At 38.9% G+C, this 22,024-nt stretch overlaps 1 protein-coding gene across 1 annotated transcript in view; it reads right to left on the bottom strand.

The window, feature by feature from the left end:
* The window catches only part of LOC134678776 (dipeptidase 1-like), a 242,591-nt gene extending 223,818 nt beyond the window's left edge, over positions 1-18,773 (bottom strand). Inside the window, exon 1 of the mRNA XM_063537476.1 lies at positions 18,641-18,773. Coding sequence (XP_063393546.1) covers positions 18,641-18,662 — 22 coding nt within the window. The 5' untranslated portion in view covers positions 18,663-18,773. The remainder of the gene's footprint in view (positions 1-18,640) is intronic.
* Between the last annotated feature and the right edge of the window lie 3,251 nt (positions 18,774-22,024).

Consider the following 22,024-nt stretch of genomic DNA (forward strand, 5'->3'; position numbering starts at 1 on the left):
TTTACTATTTTCAGATGTAGACCAATCTTAGAACATAGGTATTATAACCAAACGGAGACGCCTTTTGTCTGTAATTTTCGGTACGAAACAGTCTGCCGATTTTTGCGGGGGAAGGGCAATTGTACAAGTATTTGTCAAACAGGATACCACGATGACCGATGTCATCTCGATACAATTATGCGAGATTTGGCGTTTTTAAGTTATAACATGGTATAATAATATACTCCGCCTGGTACTCTCTTCCCGTCTTTTTGGTCACGTGACTGACACAAGCCTACGTCATCATGCGACAGCGCTATATGATAATATGCGATAGCGCTATATATAGCGGCCATGTTACTGTGACGTAGGCTTGTGTCACTCTGGGAAGAGAAGACCATGTTTTATTAGACTATGGGTTATGAATTGTGTTTAGATGACATCTGTCAGCATAACCTCCACGTTTGCTTATGAACATTCCAAGTTAAACAAAAACTTGCAAGAATATACTTACTTATACAAATGGCAACTGAAAAATGAACTGAGCTAATAAAAATGGACGTTCCTTTTATCCGAGCCATTTTTAAGCTTCGGTCCAAAAATAGAACAATATTTGGCTTGTCTGTCTATGGCGCCGTAGCTTTCAGATTTCGGCGTGGTTTTTAGTACCTACTGGTAAACAGGGGTGATTTTGAAAAGCAGGGGCGAATTTGAAATTTTATTTTTTAAGCCATAATTTAACACCAAAACGTGATAAAGTCAGCCAATTTTAAGTACCTGATGGTACAAAAGAAAATAATATGCAACACAAGTTTTAAGCACGTTTGATAACTATTTACATACCTAGTTAGATTTTTGAAGCGTTTGTTCAACTTATTTGTATTTCAAATCTAACTTCAAAAGGGATACCTATTTTACATCACTATCCTAATTATAGGGTTAGTTTTCGTCCATCGTCGTATATTGTGTATACTCTTGAACGGATTAAGTCGTGGTTTCTCGTCACGTATTAAGAACAATCGAATTGCCGAACTGGACGTGCGATCTGATTGGCTGGTCGGATTTTCAGATAAGCTTAATTGTGACGCCCTTCGTCCACACTGCTATGGTGTTCAGCCATAAAGAATTTTCAAAACTTGCTAAGGTGCCATAAATTATTCGCGGAATTTTTTCATGTATGCTTATTAGTTATTACCAAACCTTCATACAGCTATTTTCGATTTCTATACTTCAAATAGACGCCAATGAAATACTTAAGTGGCGTAAATGTTAAATGAAACGGTTACGGTTAAGAAAATTGAGAAATAATCTAATAATCCTTAATCAGAAATGAATTATCTCATGAAAGTTCTCACCACATTAAAAATAAACTTGAACTATTAGTTACCTAATCGTTTACTTTCTATCTACTATCCTTAAGATAACAGTTCCGAGAAAACCGGGACAATGTCCCGTATTTTTGGGATACAACTGTCCCATAAATTTTCGTGCCCCAATCCTCATTCTGATTTAATTAATCCAAGCGTGTCTTGTTTCTTTTCACCCCATTTTTTACACACATAATCCCTGTTGTTTTCCCTCCGGGGTTAGACATCATGGATGTGCCCTTTTCTAGGTATTTTTTTTGTTTTAAATGCAACGTATACAACCCTTTCTGCTTTGCCCTAATGTTGACTGGTAAAGAAGGCATTAAGTTTTCTTTTAATCCATATGGATTCTATCTAATAAACCATAACGCTACGTCTTACGTAGGCGAACAACGCGCGAACGCGGCGCGGCGCGGCGCGGCGCGGCGCGGCGAAAGCGGCCGCCGCCGCGCCGCGCCGCGCCGCGCCGCCTGACATTCGCGTGCAAATCGCGCCGCACCGCGTTCGCAACGAGATCGCTTACGTAGGACACTTCTATGGGCATCAAAGGATTGATTTCGCCGCGCCGCGCCGCGCCGCGTTCGCGCGTTGTTCGCCTACGTAAGACGTAGCGTAAGGTTTTTCTTTTGTGAAATTTAGTTAAGATAAAAAAAGAAAATTAACTATGTCCGATATGTTATTTGAACATGTATTTCTGTGTTTTTTAGGGTTCTGTACCCATAGGGTAAAACGGGACCCTATTACTAAGACTCCGCTCTCCGTCCGTCCGCCCGTCCGTCCGTCTGTCACCAGGCTGTATCTCAAGAACCGTGTTAGCTAGACAGTTGAAATTTTCACAAATGATGTATTTCTGTTGCCGCTATAACAGCAAATACTAAAAAAAATAAGTTCAAAAACTAAAACCCGACTACTGCAAATCGCGCTCTAAAAAGTATGAAACAAGATAGAATTCTTATCTGAAATTATCAAGCAGGAAATATTATAAATGTTACCATTTATATATTATATAAAAATACAAAGTAATATAATTTACTATTTTTTTTATATATTTACAGAGATTCAGAGGATCGCAGTGGTCGTATGCCACGATTATAAACTTAAAAGTAATATGGCATACGACCACGGCTATCCTCTGAGCCTCTGTAAATATATAAAAAAAATAGTAAATTATATTACTTTGTATTTTTATATAATATATAAATGGTAACATTTATAATATTTCCTGCTTGATAATTTCAGATAAGAATTCTATCTTGTTTCATACTTTTTAGAGCGCGATTTGCAGTAGTCGGGTTTTAGTTTTTGAACTTATTTTTTAATTAATTAATTTTGGGGTCATGATTTCGTTACTAACTTTTTGAAGTCACTTTATATTACTTTTGCGAGGGCGTCCTCAGTACAGAAATGCACGCAATAGTATGAGGGCGCCGATGGCGCCCGGCTTAGGAACGCGTACGTCGGGCTACGCCCGACTCTATTAGTATGAGGGCGCCAAAGGCGCCCGGCTTTGGAACGCGTACGTCGGGCTACGCCCGACTCTTTTAGTATGAGGGCGCCGTAGGCGCCCGACTTTTGAACGCGTACGTCGGGCTACGCCCGACAATTTTAGTATGAGGGCGCCGAAGGCGCCCGGCATTGGAACGCGTACGTCGGGCTCCGCCCGACTCTTTTAGTATGAGGGCGCCGAAGGCGCCCGGCATTGGAACACGTACGTCGGGCTACGCCCGACACCTTTAGTATGAGGGCGCCGAAGGCCCCCGGCTTTGGAACGCGTACGTCGGGCTCCGCCCAACTTTTTTAGTATGAGGGCACCGAAGGCGCCAGGCATTGGAACGCGTACGTCGGGCTCCGCCCGACTCTTTTAGTATGAGGGCGCCGCAGGCGCCCGGCATTGGAACGCGTACGTCGGGCTACGCCCGACACTTTTAGTATGAGGGCGCCGAAGGCGCCCGGCATTGGAACGCGTACGTCGGGCTACGCCCGACACTTTTAGTATGAGGGCGCCGAAGGCGCCCGGCATTGGAACGCGTACGTCGGGCTACGCCCGACTTTTTTAGTATGAGGGCGCCGTAGGCGCCCGCCTTTGGAACGCGTACGTCGGGCTACGCCCGACAATTTTAGTATGAGGGCGTCGAGGCATTGGAACGCGTACGTCGGGCTACGCCCGACACCTTTAGTATGAGGGCGCCGAAGGCCCCCGGCTTTGGAACGCGTACGTCGGGCTCCGCCCCGACTTTTTTAGTATGAGGGCACCGAAGGCGCCAGGCATTGGAACGCGCACGTCGGGCTCCGCCCGACTTTTTAGTATGAGGGCGCCTTTGGAACGCGTACAGCCCGACACTTTTAGTATGAGGGCGCCGAAGGCGCCCGGCTTTGGAACGCGTACGTCGGGCTACGCCCGACTCTTTTAGTATGAGGGCGCCTCGACTTTGGAACGCGTACTTCGGGCTCAGCCCGACTCTTTTAGTATGAGGGCGCCGAAGGCGCCCGGCATTGGAACGCGTACGTCGGGCTCCGCCCGACTCTTTTAGTATGAGGGCGCCGAAGGCGCCCGGCATTGGAACGCGTACGTCGGGCTACGCCCGACACTTTTAGTATGAGGGCGCCGAAGGCGCCCGGCATTGGAACGCGTACGTCGGGCTACGCCCGACACTTTTAGTATGAGGGCGCCGAAGGCGCCCGGCATTGGAACGCGTACGTCGGGCTACGCCCTACTTTTTTAGTATGAGGGCGCCTCGGCGCCCTGGTATTGGAACGCGTACGTCGGGCTACGCCCGACACTTTAGTATGAGGGCGCCGAAGGCGCCCGGCTTTGGAACGCGTACGTCGGGCTACGCCCGACTCTTTTAGTATGAGGGACGAGGGCGCCGAGGGCGCCCGTCTTCGGAACGAAAAAAATTTACTGTTTCATAAATTTTGGCTGATCAGGACTTCTATACCTATTCAGTTATTCACGTTATAAAATGTTGCAGGACATTAAAAAAACACCATGTATAGCGGCCAAACAAATTTCTTTTGCAATAATCTTCTTGTATCGCCGTAGTCGCGTAACACGCGGATAGAATCCAGAGCGCTTGTAGAAGTTGTAGATTCATAGTTCGAATTACCTAACCGATAAATAAAGTAATGTTTTATATGGCGCATGCAAGCAAAGCCGGGTGCAAAAGCTAACAATATTTACATATTTGAAATGTGCTAATTGAGCTCTTTAAAATGATGTATAACACGTCATCATTACTTAATTTTATTTTTTTGGTTCGTGACTTTATGACCTCTAAAGGGCGCCGTGTTAATTTTTTTGTGACGCCATATAGCCTATAACCAGCGGACGATTAAGACGATTCGAATGACACGTCGTTTGATAAATTATAATAAGTACTTTAGAAGTTATGAGGGAACAGATGAACATACATACATACATACATACATACATACATACATACATACCCACATACATACCGGTCAAAATCATAACCCTCCTTTTGCGTTGCCGTAGTCGGGTAAAAAGTACGGAAGCCTCGGTGGGCGAATCCGACTCGCACTTGTCCGGTTTTTTAAATAGTTTTTGTGTTTTTAGATTTCACAGGAGTTTTAGTCTATTGATTATGTGTCATACACATTTCATTGTATGATAACTCGTTTGCGTCTTTCCTGTAGACATTGCAAAATCAGCACAAGTCAACTTTTACGCCGCACTTTGAGAAGAGGGACACTTATTTAAAATTTAAAATTAAATTTCGATTTTTGGAGCTAATTTTGGAGAAAAGTAGGCAAATTGTACGGTAATATTTTTTTAATTCATACAATTACATAAAGTACCTATTCATTTACCTTCTTATGTACTTTCCTGACCCTATATCTGCGTTGAAATACAACTTCAAACACTATAAGGTTCCGGCACAGTGTAAATTGTCTTCCTATATCTATTGAATTTTTAAGTTAGGTTAGGTACTGAACGTGAACAGAACACAAAGCATTGTTATGAAATCAGACTGAAACAGGTTCACATGAACAATGTTATTGTTGCTCTATTATCAAACGTGTAGGATTCAATGACATTCGATAACATGTTGTCGGGATATTTGACACGTAGATGTCTGCTTTTAAAACGTATGACCGTTGATTCATCGACGTAATTATACACGGTGTAACATGAGTAAACCGAATAATTTTAACAGCGTATTCCTGATCATATTTAGAGACAAAAATGTCGTATAAACTTTTTTGAAATTCGCCTACTTTCAGAGATATTATTAATTAAAAAAAAAACAAGTTTTTATTGTTACATAGTGTAAAAGGCCTTTTTGATGGTGATGTTGCTGCTATGGGACGTAGTCTAAATATCCTTATCGATAGATGTCAAAAAGTGACAAGTAACCCTTTGCAAAAACTGGGTTTTACGAAAAAAAATGTAAAAATCAATTTTAAGTGACAAGTTTACCAATAACATTTATTTATTAAGTACAAATACATTCAAAAACGTGAAAAAAACAAAACAAAAAAATTTTTTTTGGCGGAATTGACCATAACTCATATTACATTTTTTACTTCTTTTGACCTCAGAAATGCGTGGTTATTCGGTTTCCTCATGTTACACCGTGTATGATATGCTGCCATATAACAACCGAAGCCGACATTCGTGAATCAGTTTGAACTAATTAGTATATTAACATATTAATATTACACACTAACATAACATATTAATCACGCCTATTTCCCGGAGGGGTAGGCAGAGATTACGTATTTCTACTTGCTACGAATCGATCCTGGCATACCTCTTTCGCTTCCTTCACTTTCATAACATTCCTCATACACGCTCGCCGGTTTAGGGTGCTCTTGACCTGGCCTTTCTTCAGGATTTCCCCGATCTGATCAGAGAAAGTCCGCCGAGGTCTACCCCTTTCATCTCCCGCTTCTACTTCTCCCTTATACACTCTTTGTTAGCCTCCTTTCACTCATTCTTTCCACGTGTCCAATCATCCCATGAATAGTCAATCAAATCATCTCGCAACAATTTTTATCACTACATCTTCGTTCAATACGGCTATGATGGTCGTATTTGTCTACGTGACAGCGTGATAAAACGGTGTCCGTCTCTTTCTATCCCGCAGAGTTAAAAAGTGACAGTTGTTTTATCACGTGGATAAATGTGTATAAATAAAGCGATCCATAATAGGCTTGCAGTCCACACTTTCCATATCACGTCACGCTGTTCCTAATTCTATCTAGTAATCTAATCTCACACCACACACACTTCTCAACGATCTCATTTACATATTATAACTACACAACTTGATTCAAATACGTATCATTCTGATGTCAGTGCACGTTCCAATTGGCCTGTAAGTCCCTAGCGTACAAACAATGTAAAAACATTGTTTAATGGAAAGAAACTTATCTTTTAATTCCAACAAACACGAGAAAGATCTATGTAGGAACATTTATTATTAACTAGCTACCCGCCCCGGCTTCGCACGGGTTACACAAAACCTTAACAAATTGTAGGTGCACCTAAGGGTAACATTCCATTTCCAACGACAGCTGCACTACTGTCAATTTTACCATGGAAATTGACAATGACAGAGACGCGTTCATTAGCGGTAGTGCAGCTGCGGTTAGAAATGGAATGTTACCATTTACCTTTCTCAAGAGTATAGAGTGACTCGCGTAGTGAGTGATAGGTGAGCGCACAGAGCGCCACATACGTCTGGCTACGCCCGACACTTGTAGTATGAGAAAGTCGAAGTCGCCCGGCTTTGGAACGCGTACAGCGTGAAAACCGCGTGAAAACCCGTTCAGTATTTTTGAGTATATCGCGAACATACATTCACACAAACAAACAGACGCGGCGGGGGACTTTATTTTATAAGGTGTAGTGAAGAAATATTCGCAGGAAAAGGAATAACTCCAAGATTGTTGACTGCAAATATATTAAAGTAATAAAAGGGCAAAAACAAGGTCATACCGGATTTACGACATCGTGAGCAAAAGCACTTTTTGCTTACTTTTCCTTTACATACCTATAATGTTATAAGTAGTTAATCTGTCATTTTCGGGAGGAAAACATGGTAATAAAACTTACATGCGTATGTTGAACATACTATGCTCACATCGTGATTCAGATTTTTTGCATATTTCTGATAAAATCGTTTAATATTTGTGAAATCTATTCTTGTACATTACGTCGGTTATATTCAATGACTAGAATACCTCTATATTATTAGATTTTTTTTTTTGTAATATTTACTATTAATATTTAATTTGCTTTTGATAGTACATATATGTTGACATACCCTTGCAGAGCTTATGTAGAGACTGTATTTAATCATAGGCATATGTATTTCTTATTTAATCTAATGTTTAATTTGTCTTTGGTTTTTATTTGTTTTTATTTGTAGTTTCTTTGTATTGTATTTTTTTTTGTAGTTTCACAGTGCCTTGGTTTTACTGTAATGCTGTGTAACTTATTTGACCAATAAAATAATAAATAAATAGGATCCTCTGTACACATGACATGCAATAAAATATTGAGTATGAGTATGACTTTCAACGTCTGTTGTAAAAACTCTCCATGCCAATAGAATAAACTAAAAATTTCAGCTCTCTAGCATTACCCAAGTCGAAACTACGAGGGTCCGAAAATACGACGAAGCGTGCCGAGAAAATATATGCAATGTTTTTTGCCCTTTGTCTCGTCTCGGTGGGCCCACCGGGACCCCAGATTAGTACCTACCACTAAAAGTCCGTAAAATGGCCAGCCAAATAAAGTCTTGTCAGTCTATAGCTTCTAACGGATGGTCAGTGTCAACCGCTGCCGGCGTATTATGGATGGCTTTATCCATCTTTATCTACGTGATAAAATAACCGTCACTTTTTAACACCGTGGGATAGAAAGTGACAGACACTGTTTTATCACGCTGTCACGTAGACAAGGACGACCATCATATCCGTACTGGTTTTACTATTCAACAATTTTCATATCCTGAGTCCCCCTTGTCATTATTGTAGTTTTGAATTTAGAACCTTCTTGTATTCCATTTTAATTCAAAGTTCGATTTGAATTAAATCCTTTATAAGGGCCACAGGGACTGAGGAGGATACCACAGCGTCTGATGTATTATTATCAGTAACTTCAAGCTTCAAAAATCCAATGCAAGTGTTATTTTCCCTACCCTCCTATAACGTAACAGAATCACAGCATTTGTTATCTATACCATAGAGAAATACAGTAAGAATAGAGCACTCACTCCATACATCAGTTTTGGTACCAGTAAGGTTACCATCAGTTTGTCACTGACATAAACACCGTCGAGAACGTAATTTACTTTATATACATCCCGTTTACACTAATATGCGAGTGCGAGCGAGATGTATAGAAAGTAAATTACGTTCTCGACGGCGTTTATATCAGTGACAAACTGATGGTAACCGTACAGAACAACTATTATTTTCGCAGTCGACGTCTAGCATCGAGTAGCGGAATTATGAGTACCGGTACTTGATACTAAAATTCACTAGTGTCGTGACTCACGAAAATTGTATTGAACAACAATTTACAACTAATATTAAAAAGGAGTTGAAAATAGAGTTCCGGTAAATCCGGTTATAATATTAGCTGAAAATTGTTGAGCATTTAGACGTTTCGGTTGATGCGACATCTATTGTCAAGTAGCAGTACTGACAATCCGCTACTCGATGCTAGATGTTGACTATGAAAATAATAGTCTTATTGATACTAAAACTAAAGTATGGAGTGAGCACTCTATGTATTTTTTGTCTATACCCTATAAAACGTGGATATATTTTTACGAGAATCTTCGAGAGCATATTTAAAGTGGAAGTGTTTATACGAGGAGTCTTGTAAAAGACTTTTTCCGAGAAACAAGTTCTTTTTATAGTGTTTGTGACAGCGTACTAAAATGAGATACGGAACCCTTATGTTGTTTTGAAAGTCCATACTATTTCTCTTCTTCCTCGCATTATCCCGGCATTTCGCCACGGCGGCTGAGAGCCTGGGGTCCGCTTGACAACTAACCCCATGATTTGACGTAGGCACTAGTTTTTACGAAAGCGACAGCCATCTGACCTTCTAACCCAGATGGTAAACTAGGCCTTATTGGGATTAGTCCGGTTTCCTCACGATGTTTTCCTTCACAGAAAAGCGACCAGTTGAAAGTCCATACTATACTATGGGTTAATACGAGGCTTATTTGATGTGGCTACTCTGCTTCAAAATTAGAAATTGTTATATTAATGAACCGACTTATTTTATTGTACGTAATCGATTTACAAAAAGAAGTTATTTTTTAGTTAGTGTCTCGTATATCATAATAAAAAATACATATCCAAATTATGCGAATGGTTCGAAAATACGCGAATGGTTAGAAATGCTTTCGGGAAAGGAAGCTATTGAGAAAAAATAAAATGGTAAAAATTGCGAATGGCAAAAATCGCAATCTGGAAAAAACGTTTTTCGGACGAGACAGTACACACTCTTCGACGCGACAGGCATAAGCATAAGTACCACTACTACCAGTTTTAACATTGACATATTCACTCACGTCTAAGTAACTTGCTTTCTATGCATCTCGCTCATATTCGCATGTTAGTGCAAGCGAGATGTATAGAAAGTGATTTGCGTAGACGCGAGTTAATATGTCAATGTCAAAACTGTACGGCTACCATCAGTTTGGCATTGACATAAACGCTATCGTGAACGTAATTTACTTTCTATATATCTCTTTCGCACTAATATGTCAGTACAAGCGAGATGCATAGAAAGTAAATTACGTTCAGGATATAGCGTTTATGTCAATGCCAAACTGTACGGCTACCATCAGTGTGGCCTAACATGAGCAAATAATTAAAACATAGATTGTACTCTTCAAACGGTGACGCTTTTGTTAAACAAATTTTAAAAACCGGGCAAGTGCGAGTCTGACTCGCGCACGAAGGGTCCCGTACCATAATGCAAAAAAAAACGGAAAAAAAGCAAAAATAAAACGGTCACCCATCCAAGTTCTGACCACACCCGATGTTGCTTAACTTTGGTCAAAAATCACGTTTGTTGTATGGGAGCCCCATTTAAATCTTTATTTTATTCTGTTTTTAGTATTTGTTGTTATAGCGGCAACAGATATACATCATCTGTGAAAATTTCAACTGTCTAGCTATCACGGTTCGTGAGATACAGCCTGGTGACAGACGGACGGACGGACGGACAGCGAAGTCTTAGTAATAGGGTCCCGTTTTACCCTTTGGGTACGGAACCCTAAAAATTATGAAGTATTTAGACTCACGCCATATCATTGTGATTGACGTTGCTTGTCACGCCTTCAACATAACAGAATTCGCAATACATTGCGTCTTAGCATAAACTTTAAAGTGTATTAAAAATCAAACCACAAGTTATTTTTAAAAGTCGCTGAACAAATGTTGGTCAGTATGAGGAGTACAGCCTACAGTTAAATTTTTTGCTCATATTATGTAGGCTACACCCGGTATATCTCTTTCGCACTAATAAGTCAGTACGAGCGAGATGCAAAGAAAGTAAATTACGTTCACGATAGCGTGTATGTCAATACCAAACTAATGGTAGCCGTACAGAACCCCTAATGTAAATTTCATACCATAGCGTGACGTGCTTACGCGTTTGTTTCATCTATTTTTGTATGGGATTTATTGGAGACTCAATATCCCATACAAGATTACACTTAACGCAAACGCGTACGTCAGTTACTAGACGGCTGTACACTGAGAGAAAAGTACAACAAAAATACACTTAGAATTACAAAAATAAACTTAATCCGGGGACAAGGACAGTTAACTAGTAGGAACAAATTGACTTTTGCAATTTCTATTAGTTCTTGCAATTTCTATTATCTGTTTGTTGAAATTATATTTGGGATTACTGAGCTGTTTGTAGAAATAAATAAACTTTACAGAAATAGTGTAACGTCCATAATTATTAGTATTATTTTTAAAACTTCATTTTTTCCCCCAATACAGAACTGTTTTTAGGGTTCCGTACCCAAAAGGCCCTATTACTAATACTTCGCTGTCCGTCCGTCCGTCCGTCTGTCTATCACCAGGCTGTATCTCACGAACCGTGATAGCTAGACAGTTGAAATTTTCACAGATGATGTATTTCTGTTGCCGCTATAACAACAAATACTAAAATCAGAATAAAATAAAGATTTAAGTGGGGCTCCCATACAGCAAAAGTGATTTTTGACCAAAGTTAAGCAACGTCGGGCGTGGTCAGTATTTGGATGGGTGACCGTTTTCTTTTCGCATTTATTTCCTTTTTTTTTGCTTTATGGTACGGAACCCTTCGTGCGCGAGTCCGACTCGCACTTGCCCGGTTTTTAATTCCTGGTGATGATGTTTCTCTCAGTGTAGGTTGTTATATTCAATATTGTATTATCTTACTGTCACAGTGGACCGTGTTTTTCACATATTCCACGCTGGCCCATTGTTTCACACTCCACAAATCAAAGCAGGGTGCGCGTGACTGCGCAGTCACACGTAACGCTTTAGTTCCGGGTACTTAGTGCGATATAGCTTAAGTACCTACATACCTTATGGCTCCTCTACACGATGGGCTAACGCCGGCCAATCCAAGGGACGCATTTATGCGTTAGAGGGAGCAAGTGATATTGCTATCTCATTATATCGCATGGCTGCGTCCCTTGGAGTTGCCGGCGTTGGCCCATCGTGTAGAAGAGCCATTAGGCCCACTTGCATCGGGGTTAAGCAGTTATACCGTTAAACCCAGTGTCAAATTTCAGCAACTTTTACTATAGGAACAACCCCGAAAGAGCGAAAAATGTCGGCTCCGTTCGGCTCAGCATTGTTCCGAGCAATTATTAGGGTTGGCACAACTTGACGTCCCTTCGCGTGCACGACCATGACCTAACACTCTTCCAAGTTTCTCTACATGTTCTACTTGATCCATACTTTATATCACATAACCCAGATACTATAAAAATACTTACAAATAGTTTATTTGGCAGCCCGCGTACCTACTGCTGAGTTGCTCTGAAATACTAAATCAGGAGATAGACGTTTTGGCAAGCGGCCGCAGACTTCTGCCAAAGTTGCGACGTTTGTCGGGTCATATCGGGTCGTGACATGTCATAATTATTAAGGTTTTAAGACAATTGTGTCGCTTAACTTCAAAGTCGGGTAAATCCATTGGACCCTCTCAGCAAATATCTACCCTATTACGTTTTCTTAATACCAAAATCACATAATCTGACAGATGGATTTACCCGAGTTTGAAGTTAAGCGACTCAATTGTTTGCCGGGTCATATTGGGTCGTGACGTCATCATAATCCCATCAAAAACATTCTGACATGTAAAAAGATGCAAGTCTCGCAATGCAATTCTTCTACTACAAAAAAGTTTTGAGATGTTATGTGAAACCAAGTCGGTTATTTTAGTCAGTGCCAGGGAACCAAGTCGGTTATTTTAGTAAGTGCCAGGGAACCAAGTCGGTTATTTTAGTCAGTGCCATGGGGGGGGGGGGGGGGGTAAAACCGTATCAATAATTTTTAATACGTATACTTGGCCATCGCATGTACTTGGTCACCGTATCAGGTACATAACATATAGATGTTATGTAAAATACAACAATAAACGATACTATAGTGTCTCAAATATCGTGTCTTAGAATAGATTAGCGCTCCCTACTTTTATTTGATTTTTTTCCTTTTTTTCATACTATTTTTTTACGTTAATATAATATTTTCTAACATAATAATTTAGGTGGTTGAAAGCAGTATGTGCCATATACTAAATCATTTATTCATATCAAATTAGAAGGGGGAGGCCTATGTTCAGCAGTGGACGTCTTATGGCTGAGATGATGATGATATCAAATTGGATCCGGGAATACCTTTAAACGTGTTAAGTATTATGCCGTATAAGGAAAGTCATTAATAAAATAAATATAGCATTAGTAATGTTAAAATTAATGCCACTACGCAGTTCACCGAGAAAACTCGCTTGGCCAGTTCAGATCTACCCACAGACATATATTTAATAGACTACTGCGCGCACCAACAATGTACACCACACAAAAAACTATGGCAGGAGGGTACCCTAACTTGAGTCAAATCAGTTTCGTTTTTCGTTTTTTTTTTTTTTTAACATAGAATTTAGAGTCGGCCGGACTAGTCCGGCCCTATTTCTCAATACCCAAAGAGGAACAATTTTTACAGTTAGCATCAACCTGAGAGCTAACTGTTTATACAATGTAATCTAGTCTGTATTCTAACTCTAATCTGTACATAAATTAGCTTAAAACTATATTTATAGAATTTACTAACAATTCATACAAACAAATAATCAATTAAGTTATATTTGTAGAATTTTACAAGCGTATTTACAAAACAAAGCACATATTTACATAATTAATTCAATAATCTTCAATAATTATTGAAGTTTTCTGAAGCTAACACATTTTTTGCGGTAGTAATTCATACCTTGTTATCTTATTATTATTTAAGCAATGAATTTAGTTACTTAACGTGGTCATAACAGTCTATCTACACTTTGCTACACTTTGCGAGCGCAAGGCACTGGCCGTATTAGCCACTATGGAATTTATGTGAAAAACAGTACATGCGTACCATAGTGACTGACAGTGTCAAATATGCTAACGTCTACGTAATTTATAACTATAATGGCTTTACTAATAATTCTTGGGTGTCAAATACTTAGATTATTTTAAATACCAGTGAGGCTACCGAGAATGTAACTTACTTTCTATGCATCAGAACCGCTACCATCAGTTTGGCATTGACATAAACGCTATCGTGAACGTAATTTACTTTCTATGCATCTTGCTTGTACTGACATATTAGTGCGAAAGAGACATATAGAAAGTAAATTACGTTCACGATAGCGTTTACACATTGAAAGTAAATTACGTAGACGTTAGCGTATATGTCAGGTTTGACACTGTAGTGACCAATCGTATAACATTTCCGAGATCCCCGAAATATACCGGGTGTGGCCTGTAACACGAACAAATAATTAAAACATAGATTGTACTCCTAAAACGGTGACACTTTTGTTCAACAACTTTTAAAAATTATGAAATATTAAGACTCCCTATTTTTCATACAAAATTAATATTATCTTAAATGGACGCCAACGCCACGCCATATCATTGTGATTGACGTTGCTTGTCACGCCTTAAACATAACAAAATTCGCAATAAATTGCCTCTTAGAATAAACTTTAAAGTTTATTAAAAATCAAACCACAAGTTATTTTTAAAAGTCGCTGTAAAAATGTTGATCAGTATGAGGAGTACAGCCTACAGTTAATTTTTTTGCTCATGTTACTGGAAATAAATACCTATACCTCCAAGAGTTGCTCGTTAAAAGGTATAAGATATTAGATAGATATACATATATCGACTTACCAGCCTCAATACAGTTTTATAATTTAAATTAATGTCTTATTTCGGAGCCAATTTTGGAGGATTGTAAACACATAATTAATATCAGAAAACTATTCAATTTGGACCCGGGTATGTCCTTAAACTACGTCCAAGACCACCGGTGGACGGGCAGCAGCGTCCCTCAAATTCGGTGTACTCGACTGCGATCGCCAACCCGCCTGCCAAGCGTGGCGATTATGGCATTCACCCCCCATAAGGGGGAGGCCTATGTTCAGCAGTGGACGTCTTATGGCTGAGATGATGATGATGACGATTCAATTTGACCGCAAAAATGTACATAAACCTCAAAAGGTTAGCTACTTAACCTTTTGAGGTTTATGTACATTTTTGCGGTTGTGTAATTTCAAAGTAGAATCATTACTTTAAAATATTAACTACTAGCTGTTGCCCGCGACTTCGTCCGCGTGGAATCTTATCTTCAACATTTTACATCTTTAGTACCTATAATTTTCATATCCAAGCAATGTTGAAATTAAGTACTTTTCTTTTTTAGCAAGTTGTATGAATTTTTAAGTCAAGTGGATTTTGATGTTGGTTGCTTAAATTACTTTTCTTGTATTCTCATAATAGGTACCTATGCCCTTATACAAAGATTCAAGTTCCGCACTCACAAAATATCTGATCTCCATACAAACTTTCAACCCCTTTCTCACCACCTTGGGGGATGATTTAAAAAAATGCTTGAATGTTTTGTATTTAATACCTTTTATTTTGAAAAAAGTTCAAGTTCCTAGGTTAAAATTAAATTTACACCCCAAGACGAAATTTTATCCCCTTTTTAACCCCTTTAGGGGTTGAATTTCAAAGAACGTAGCAATTACTTTTTTTTGTAATCGGCTATTATGCCTTTCTAAGAATTTTCAAAGCATTAGTAATGGATTCAAACTTTGAAAACCATTTCAACCCTGTTAGGGGATGAATTTTACAAAACGCTGAAATTACTTTTATTGTCTTTTGATAGTATCCCCAAATACAAAGATTCAAGTCCCGCGCTCGAAATAATGTTTGATATCCATATAAACTTTCAACCCCTTTTTCACCACCTTAGGGGATGAATTTTCAAAAACGCTGAAATTAGTTTTCTTGTATTTTAATAATATATCTTTTAACGAAGTTCCAAATTCCTAGCTTAAAACAAAACTTTAACCCCATACAAACTTACATTCCCTTTTTAACCCTGTTAGGGGATGAATTTTACAAAACGCTGAAATTACTTTTATTGTCTTCTAATAGTATCCCCAAATACAAAGATTCAAGTCCCGCGCTCGAAAAAATGTTTGATATCTATACAAACTTTCAACCCCTTTTTCACCACCTTAGGGGATGAATTTTCAAAAACGCTGAAATGAGTTTTCTTGTATTTTAATTTAAAACGTTTTTAGAAAGTTTCAAGTTCCTTGCTTAAAATAAAATTTGCACCCGCAGACGAACTTCCATCCCCTTTTTAACCCCATTAGGGGTTGAAGTTCCAAAAACGTTGCAATCACTTTTCTTTGTAATCGGCTATTATGCCTCCCTAAGAAGTTTCAAAACCATTTGTAATGGATTCAAACTTTCAACCCCTTTTTAACCCTGTTAGGGGATGAATTTTACAAAACGCTGAAATTACTTTTATTGTCTTCTAATAGTATCCCCAAATACAAAGATTCAAGTCCCGCCCTCGAAAAATTTTTTGATATCCATACAAACTTTCAACCCCTTTTTCACCACCTTGGGGGATGAATTTTCTAAAACGCTGAAATTAGTTTTCTTGTATTTGAATTTGATACTTTTTTACAAAGTTTCAAGTTCCTAGCTTAAAATAAAATTTGCACCCGAAGACGAACTTTCATCCCCTTTTTAACCCCCTTAGGGGTTGAATTTCCAAAAACGTTGCAATTACTTTTTTTTGTAATCGGCTATTATGCCTTTCTACGAAGTTTCAAAGTATTTGTAATGGATTAAAATTTTCAACCCCTTTTTAACCCTGTTAGGGGATTAATTTTACAAAACGCTGAAATTACTTTTCCTGCCTTCTAATAATATCCCTAAATACAAAGATTCAAGTCCACCACTTGAAAAATTTTTTGATATCCATACAAACTTTCAACCCCTTTTTCACCACCTTAGGGGGTGAATTTTCAAAAACGCTGAAATTAGTTTTCTTGTATTTTAATAATATATCTTTTTACGAAGTTTCAAATTCCTAGCTTAAAAGAAAACTTTAACCCCATACTAACTTTCATCCCCTTTTTAACCCCCTTAGGGGTTGAATTTCTCAAAATCGCTTCTTATCTCTTGTACACTTTATAAATGCAATCTGGTGTGCAAATTTCAACTTTCTGGCTTTTGTAGTTTCGGCTCTGCGTTGATGAATCAGTCAGTCAGTCAGTCAGTCAGTCAGTCAGTCAGGACACTTGCATTTATATATATAGAAGATAGATAGATGAACTGAAATAGACGTCTCATACGAAAGATACCGTTTAACGGGGTGAATAGGTTTCGCGGGGAGAGTTGGGTTATGAATGGGGAGAGAAGGTTTGAGAGGGGGGTGAGAAGGGATTTTAAGGCTACTGCTACAAAAATAATGTATACCAATTTAAAATGGGGCTATAGTTATACGCATAATAAAAAAAATCATCCAACAATCTTCCAAAATCACCTTCGTATGAAAAACCCTCTCACCCCAAATACAAGGCACTACGGGGTGAGGTGGGTTTTCCTCTTTATCGTTAAAGTTATGAAACGGAACTACCCAAAATAAAATATAAACGTCCGAACCACTTATTATATACACCATTCAGTTTTCACATGTAAAAATAAAATTTTATCGAGGTTTCAAAGTCAAATTTCACCCAACTCACCCCATTTTACGGTAATATTCTTAGTTTATAAGATAACATTATTATTAAGTAATTTGTTGGTAAAGGCTGTCTTGATAATTTTGGATGATATATTTAAAAACATTAATTTTGAATTGATTTGCTTTCGTTTCGTTTGATATTTTTACAATTAGTATTTCCCTTGTTGGTGTGGTGAAAAATTTTGTGTTTCAATCGTCGGCTTTTTTGGTAAAACTCTCGTGCTTTGAAACCCTCGCAACGCTCAAGTTTCCATTTTTCGAACCATTCTCGGCGCTCGTGGATCTATTTTGGAATCTTTCGCTTGCTTAGGTATCAATTTTAGCACGAACAAACAACAACTTTGGCCCTTGTAAAACAAATAACTTTTAAACAGTAAGTACTTCTATAAAATAAATATGGTAACTAGCGATTGACTATCATTGGTCAACTACTTTTGATTTAGATAAAATAAAACATTTTAATATCACTAGTTAGTTCTTCATTAAAAAAAGTTATTTATTTAACCCCACTATTTTTTGTTATGTACTTCTTCATCTGGGATAACACACGAATTAAAAAGATATGTACTTGTATATAATATAGATTTACCGGAGAATTTAGCGTGACTAATCAAAAACACAATACACAATTAGGTTCATTGCATAGGTATTTGTTAAAAACATTATACAGAGTCAACAAAAAATAAAGACCACACACATATTACAATTGAAATTTATCACAACAAGCTCGTAAAATTTATCCAAGAAGTCGCTGAAAACGCGAACAACCCTGAAAATCACGCCCAAGATTTTATTTACAATCCTAAGAAACGAGCGCAACCCCGCTTCAAAACACTGACAAAAACATCACCATAACAACCGTTATTATTCCATTATCCACTAAAAAGAATACAAAAAAAATTACGAAATTGCAAAAAAAAATTGGCACATGTGTTTTTGCCAATTTTTCTTTATTTTTTAATACAAGTTTGACGTACCTCGGTTAGCGGCGGGCGGCATTGGGGCGTGCTCGGGTATCGCGGGTAAACTGCCAGTCAAGTGCTCAGTTTCGGCGGGACTCGGGCGGCCAGTGCTGTGCCGCGGTGAGACGTCGATGAGATTTTATCGATAATTGTATTTTATCCTGCCATCAGACACATCAGCACGGCCAAGGTGCTTATCTAGAGCTGCGTATCCAGATATTTTTGTAGTCCTCGGCCTATAGCTACTGTACATCACCGAAAGTAGCGGATCAGACTAAGCGTGTATAGAAATTCTCCTATTAAGGTAAGGTGGGGTAAGACTATCACTAATGTATGGAATCCTCATACTGTTGTCTTGCCCCGAGCAAACAAAACAAAGCGCTGGTGGCCTAGCGGCAAAAGCGTGAGACTTTCAATCTGGAAGTCGCGGGTTCAAACCCCGGCTCGTACCAATGAGTGTTTCGGAACTTATGTACGAAATATCATTTGATATTTACCAGTCGCTTTTCGGTGAAGGAAAACATCGTCAGGAAACCGGACTAGTCCCAATAAGGCCTAGTTTACCCTCTGGGTTGGAAGGTCAGATGGCAGTCGCTTTCGTAAAAACTAGTGCCTACGTAAAATCATGGGATTAGTTGTCAAGCGGACCCCAGGCTCTCATGAGCCGTGGCGAAATGCCGGGACAGCGCAAGGAAGAAGAAGTAAACAAAACAAAATAAAATTAATACACGGTATATAAAATAGTGATTAATGATTTTTTAACCAAAACTATTCTAGAGTCCCAAGCTAACTACGCATGGCATTTATAAGTGTGATCATATCATCATGAGTGTCACATCAAATTTCTATGAAAATATGACCTTTTTAATGACACTCCCTCATTATGTTTTGTTCAAGTCGATGCAGAGTCAGCTTAGACGGACTCTATCACCCATGCAACCCTTGCATTATTTGTAGCCAGCTTTATCGACCATCCCTCCCGCATAAAAGACCTTCAAAATTCCATCGACTCCCCCCATCCCTACTCCCACGCAAGCGCAATACCACAGCAGCCCGTCTCTTCGCTCTGTTGATTGATTCACAACTTGCTCAACCTTCACGCGTTCACCGCCAGCTCACCTTGACCCCCACCACCCCCTACCGACCCCTTCAGCCCCCTAACTTAAGAGCGAAGCTCTAAAAATGGAGGGTCTACACGAACTGGCCACCTTTATCTGGGCTCGATTTGTTTTAACAATACCAAGTTTGAAACTACAGTTGTCTCGACTGAAAAGTCGCGCGATAGTCGTACGTGCGATTGGCGATAAGTTTTTTGATTGAATGTGTTGCTCGTTTTAGGTATTTTAGCAATTTAAATGTTGTATAAGTGTGTTCATTTTATATTTGCAAGTTGGCTATTTCTTTCGTTTAACACAATCTAAGGTAAGCGTACCTTAAAATGGCGTGCCCTATAATATATTTATAATATAATTAATTATTATATTATAAATATTATAGGACAATTTGACTAGGCTATAACTAGACAATTAGGCTATTTTATTTTGTGTATTATAGGACTAGGCCGATCTGTGTAAAATTGCCCTATAATATTTTTATAACATAATTAATTATTATATTTATTATATTATAAATATTATAGGACAATTTTACACAGATCTTCACCCTTTTCAGGGTGTTTTGGGGTAGTATCGTTATGTTTAGGGGTATGCGTTGTTAATACAAAAAATCGCAAAATAAAGGACACCCTAGTACTTACAGTCAAGTGTAAAAATATGGGTGCATAATATGTCCCATAGTATAGGTATAGGTACCTAGTTAATTCGCTGACGTAGGAACAATAGGACATTTTGAGTACAATGTGTGCACCCTTAATTTTACACATGACTGTACCTACTACCTTAGTATTACGAGTAAATTGCAAAATGTATAATGACTCCTCTACACGACGGGCCAACGCAGGCCACTCCAAGGGACGCAGCCATGCGGTAGAATGAGAGCAATATCACTTGTTCCCCCTAAGAGTGACATTCCATTTCCAACTGCAGCTGCAGTACTGTTCATTTTACTATGGAAATTGACAATGACAGCGACGCGTTTCCATAGTAAAATGAACAGTATTGCAGCTGCAGTTGGAAATGGAATGTCACTTTAACGCATAAATGCGTCCCTTGGAGTGGCCGGCGTTGGCCCATCGTGTAGAGGAGTCATAAAGAATTTATGAGTGTGCCACCTATAAGTGACCTACTCAACGACCCCAACCATCGGATAGAATATAATAATAAGAGATAAAAGACAATTATTCCATTGAAGCTTCTGGAACCGTCCGTTTAATATTGGAACCGAAGTTTTCTAATTAATTTTAATAGACCTTGTACAATTTGTACAAATATCAAAAGGGAATTACTTACAGGGTAACTTCTCCGTGGCACGCGAACAATCTTCCATTTGTATTATCATTTTGAGTTTCTTTGCAATGTTAGAATACATTTTTAACGTTTTATTTAAGAGTCCCCAGCAAGTTCGGCCGAATTTCAACTTGCCATATAAACGGACGGAGTTTCGTTCTGATTTTAAAACTACGTGTTGGATTATAATAAAACTTTGCACATACAATGACATAAGGTATAGGTACATCCTGGCCCCTATTTCACCATGGTGACATGTGCGACAAATGTCGACATCACTGTTACTGACGTCACAGACCTTCATAGGCTACGGTAACCGCTTACCATCGGACGGGCGGTGTGCTTGTTTACCACCATCATCTTAATTAAAAAAAAACTCCATTATATCGCCAGTAATCGCCAAGTAACCGCTTAACTCCGGGTTAGTGGGATGGTGCAAGTGGGCCTGAATCACATACATCCTGCTGCCGTTTGAAAAGCTAGTACCGGTATAGAATACCGTGATTGCTTCTGGTGTGAGTTTTAATCAATTTTTAACCTAAATATGAACAAAAGAATAGGTAGGTAGGTATATTATATCTATGCAACATAGATTTTAATTTTATGCTCATTTGTGTACCTACGTGAAAATAAGTAAGTACATAATTAAATGTATATAAAACCATGTTTATCAGACTCAAACTTAAGGATGACTCACTTTAGACCGGGCCGTGTCCGAGCCGGAGCTTCCGGCGCATCGTTTTCTATGGAAAGTATCACGTGATCGCTTGTCATGTCATAGAAAAATAAGCTCCGGAAGCTCCGGCCCGAACACGGCCCGGTCTAACGTGAGTCATCCTTTAAGTTGTTGTGTAGGTTAGTCATGTCATGTCCTAATAGTCTCATCATCATCATCATCATTTCAGCCTATATACGTCCCACTGCTGAGCACAGGCCTCCTCTCATGCGCGAGAGGGTTTTGGGCTATAGTCCCCACGCTAGCCCAATGCGGATG

This window comes from Cydia fagiglandana, chromosome Z (assembly GCF_963556715.1).
Source record: "Cydia fagiglandana chromosome Z, ilCydFagi1.1, whole genome shotgun sequence".
In the NCBI taxonomy this organism is placed as follows: Eukaryota; Metazoa; Arthropoda; class Insecta; order Lepidoptera; family Tortricidae; genus Cydia; species Cydia fagiglandana.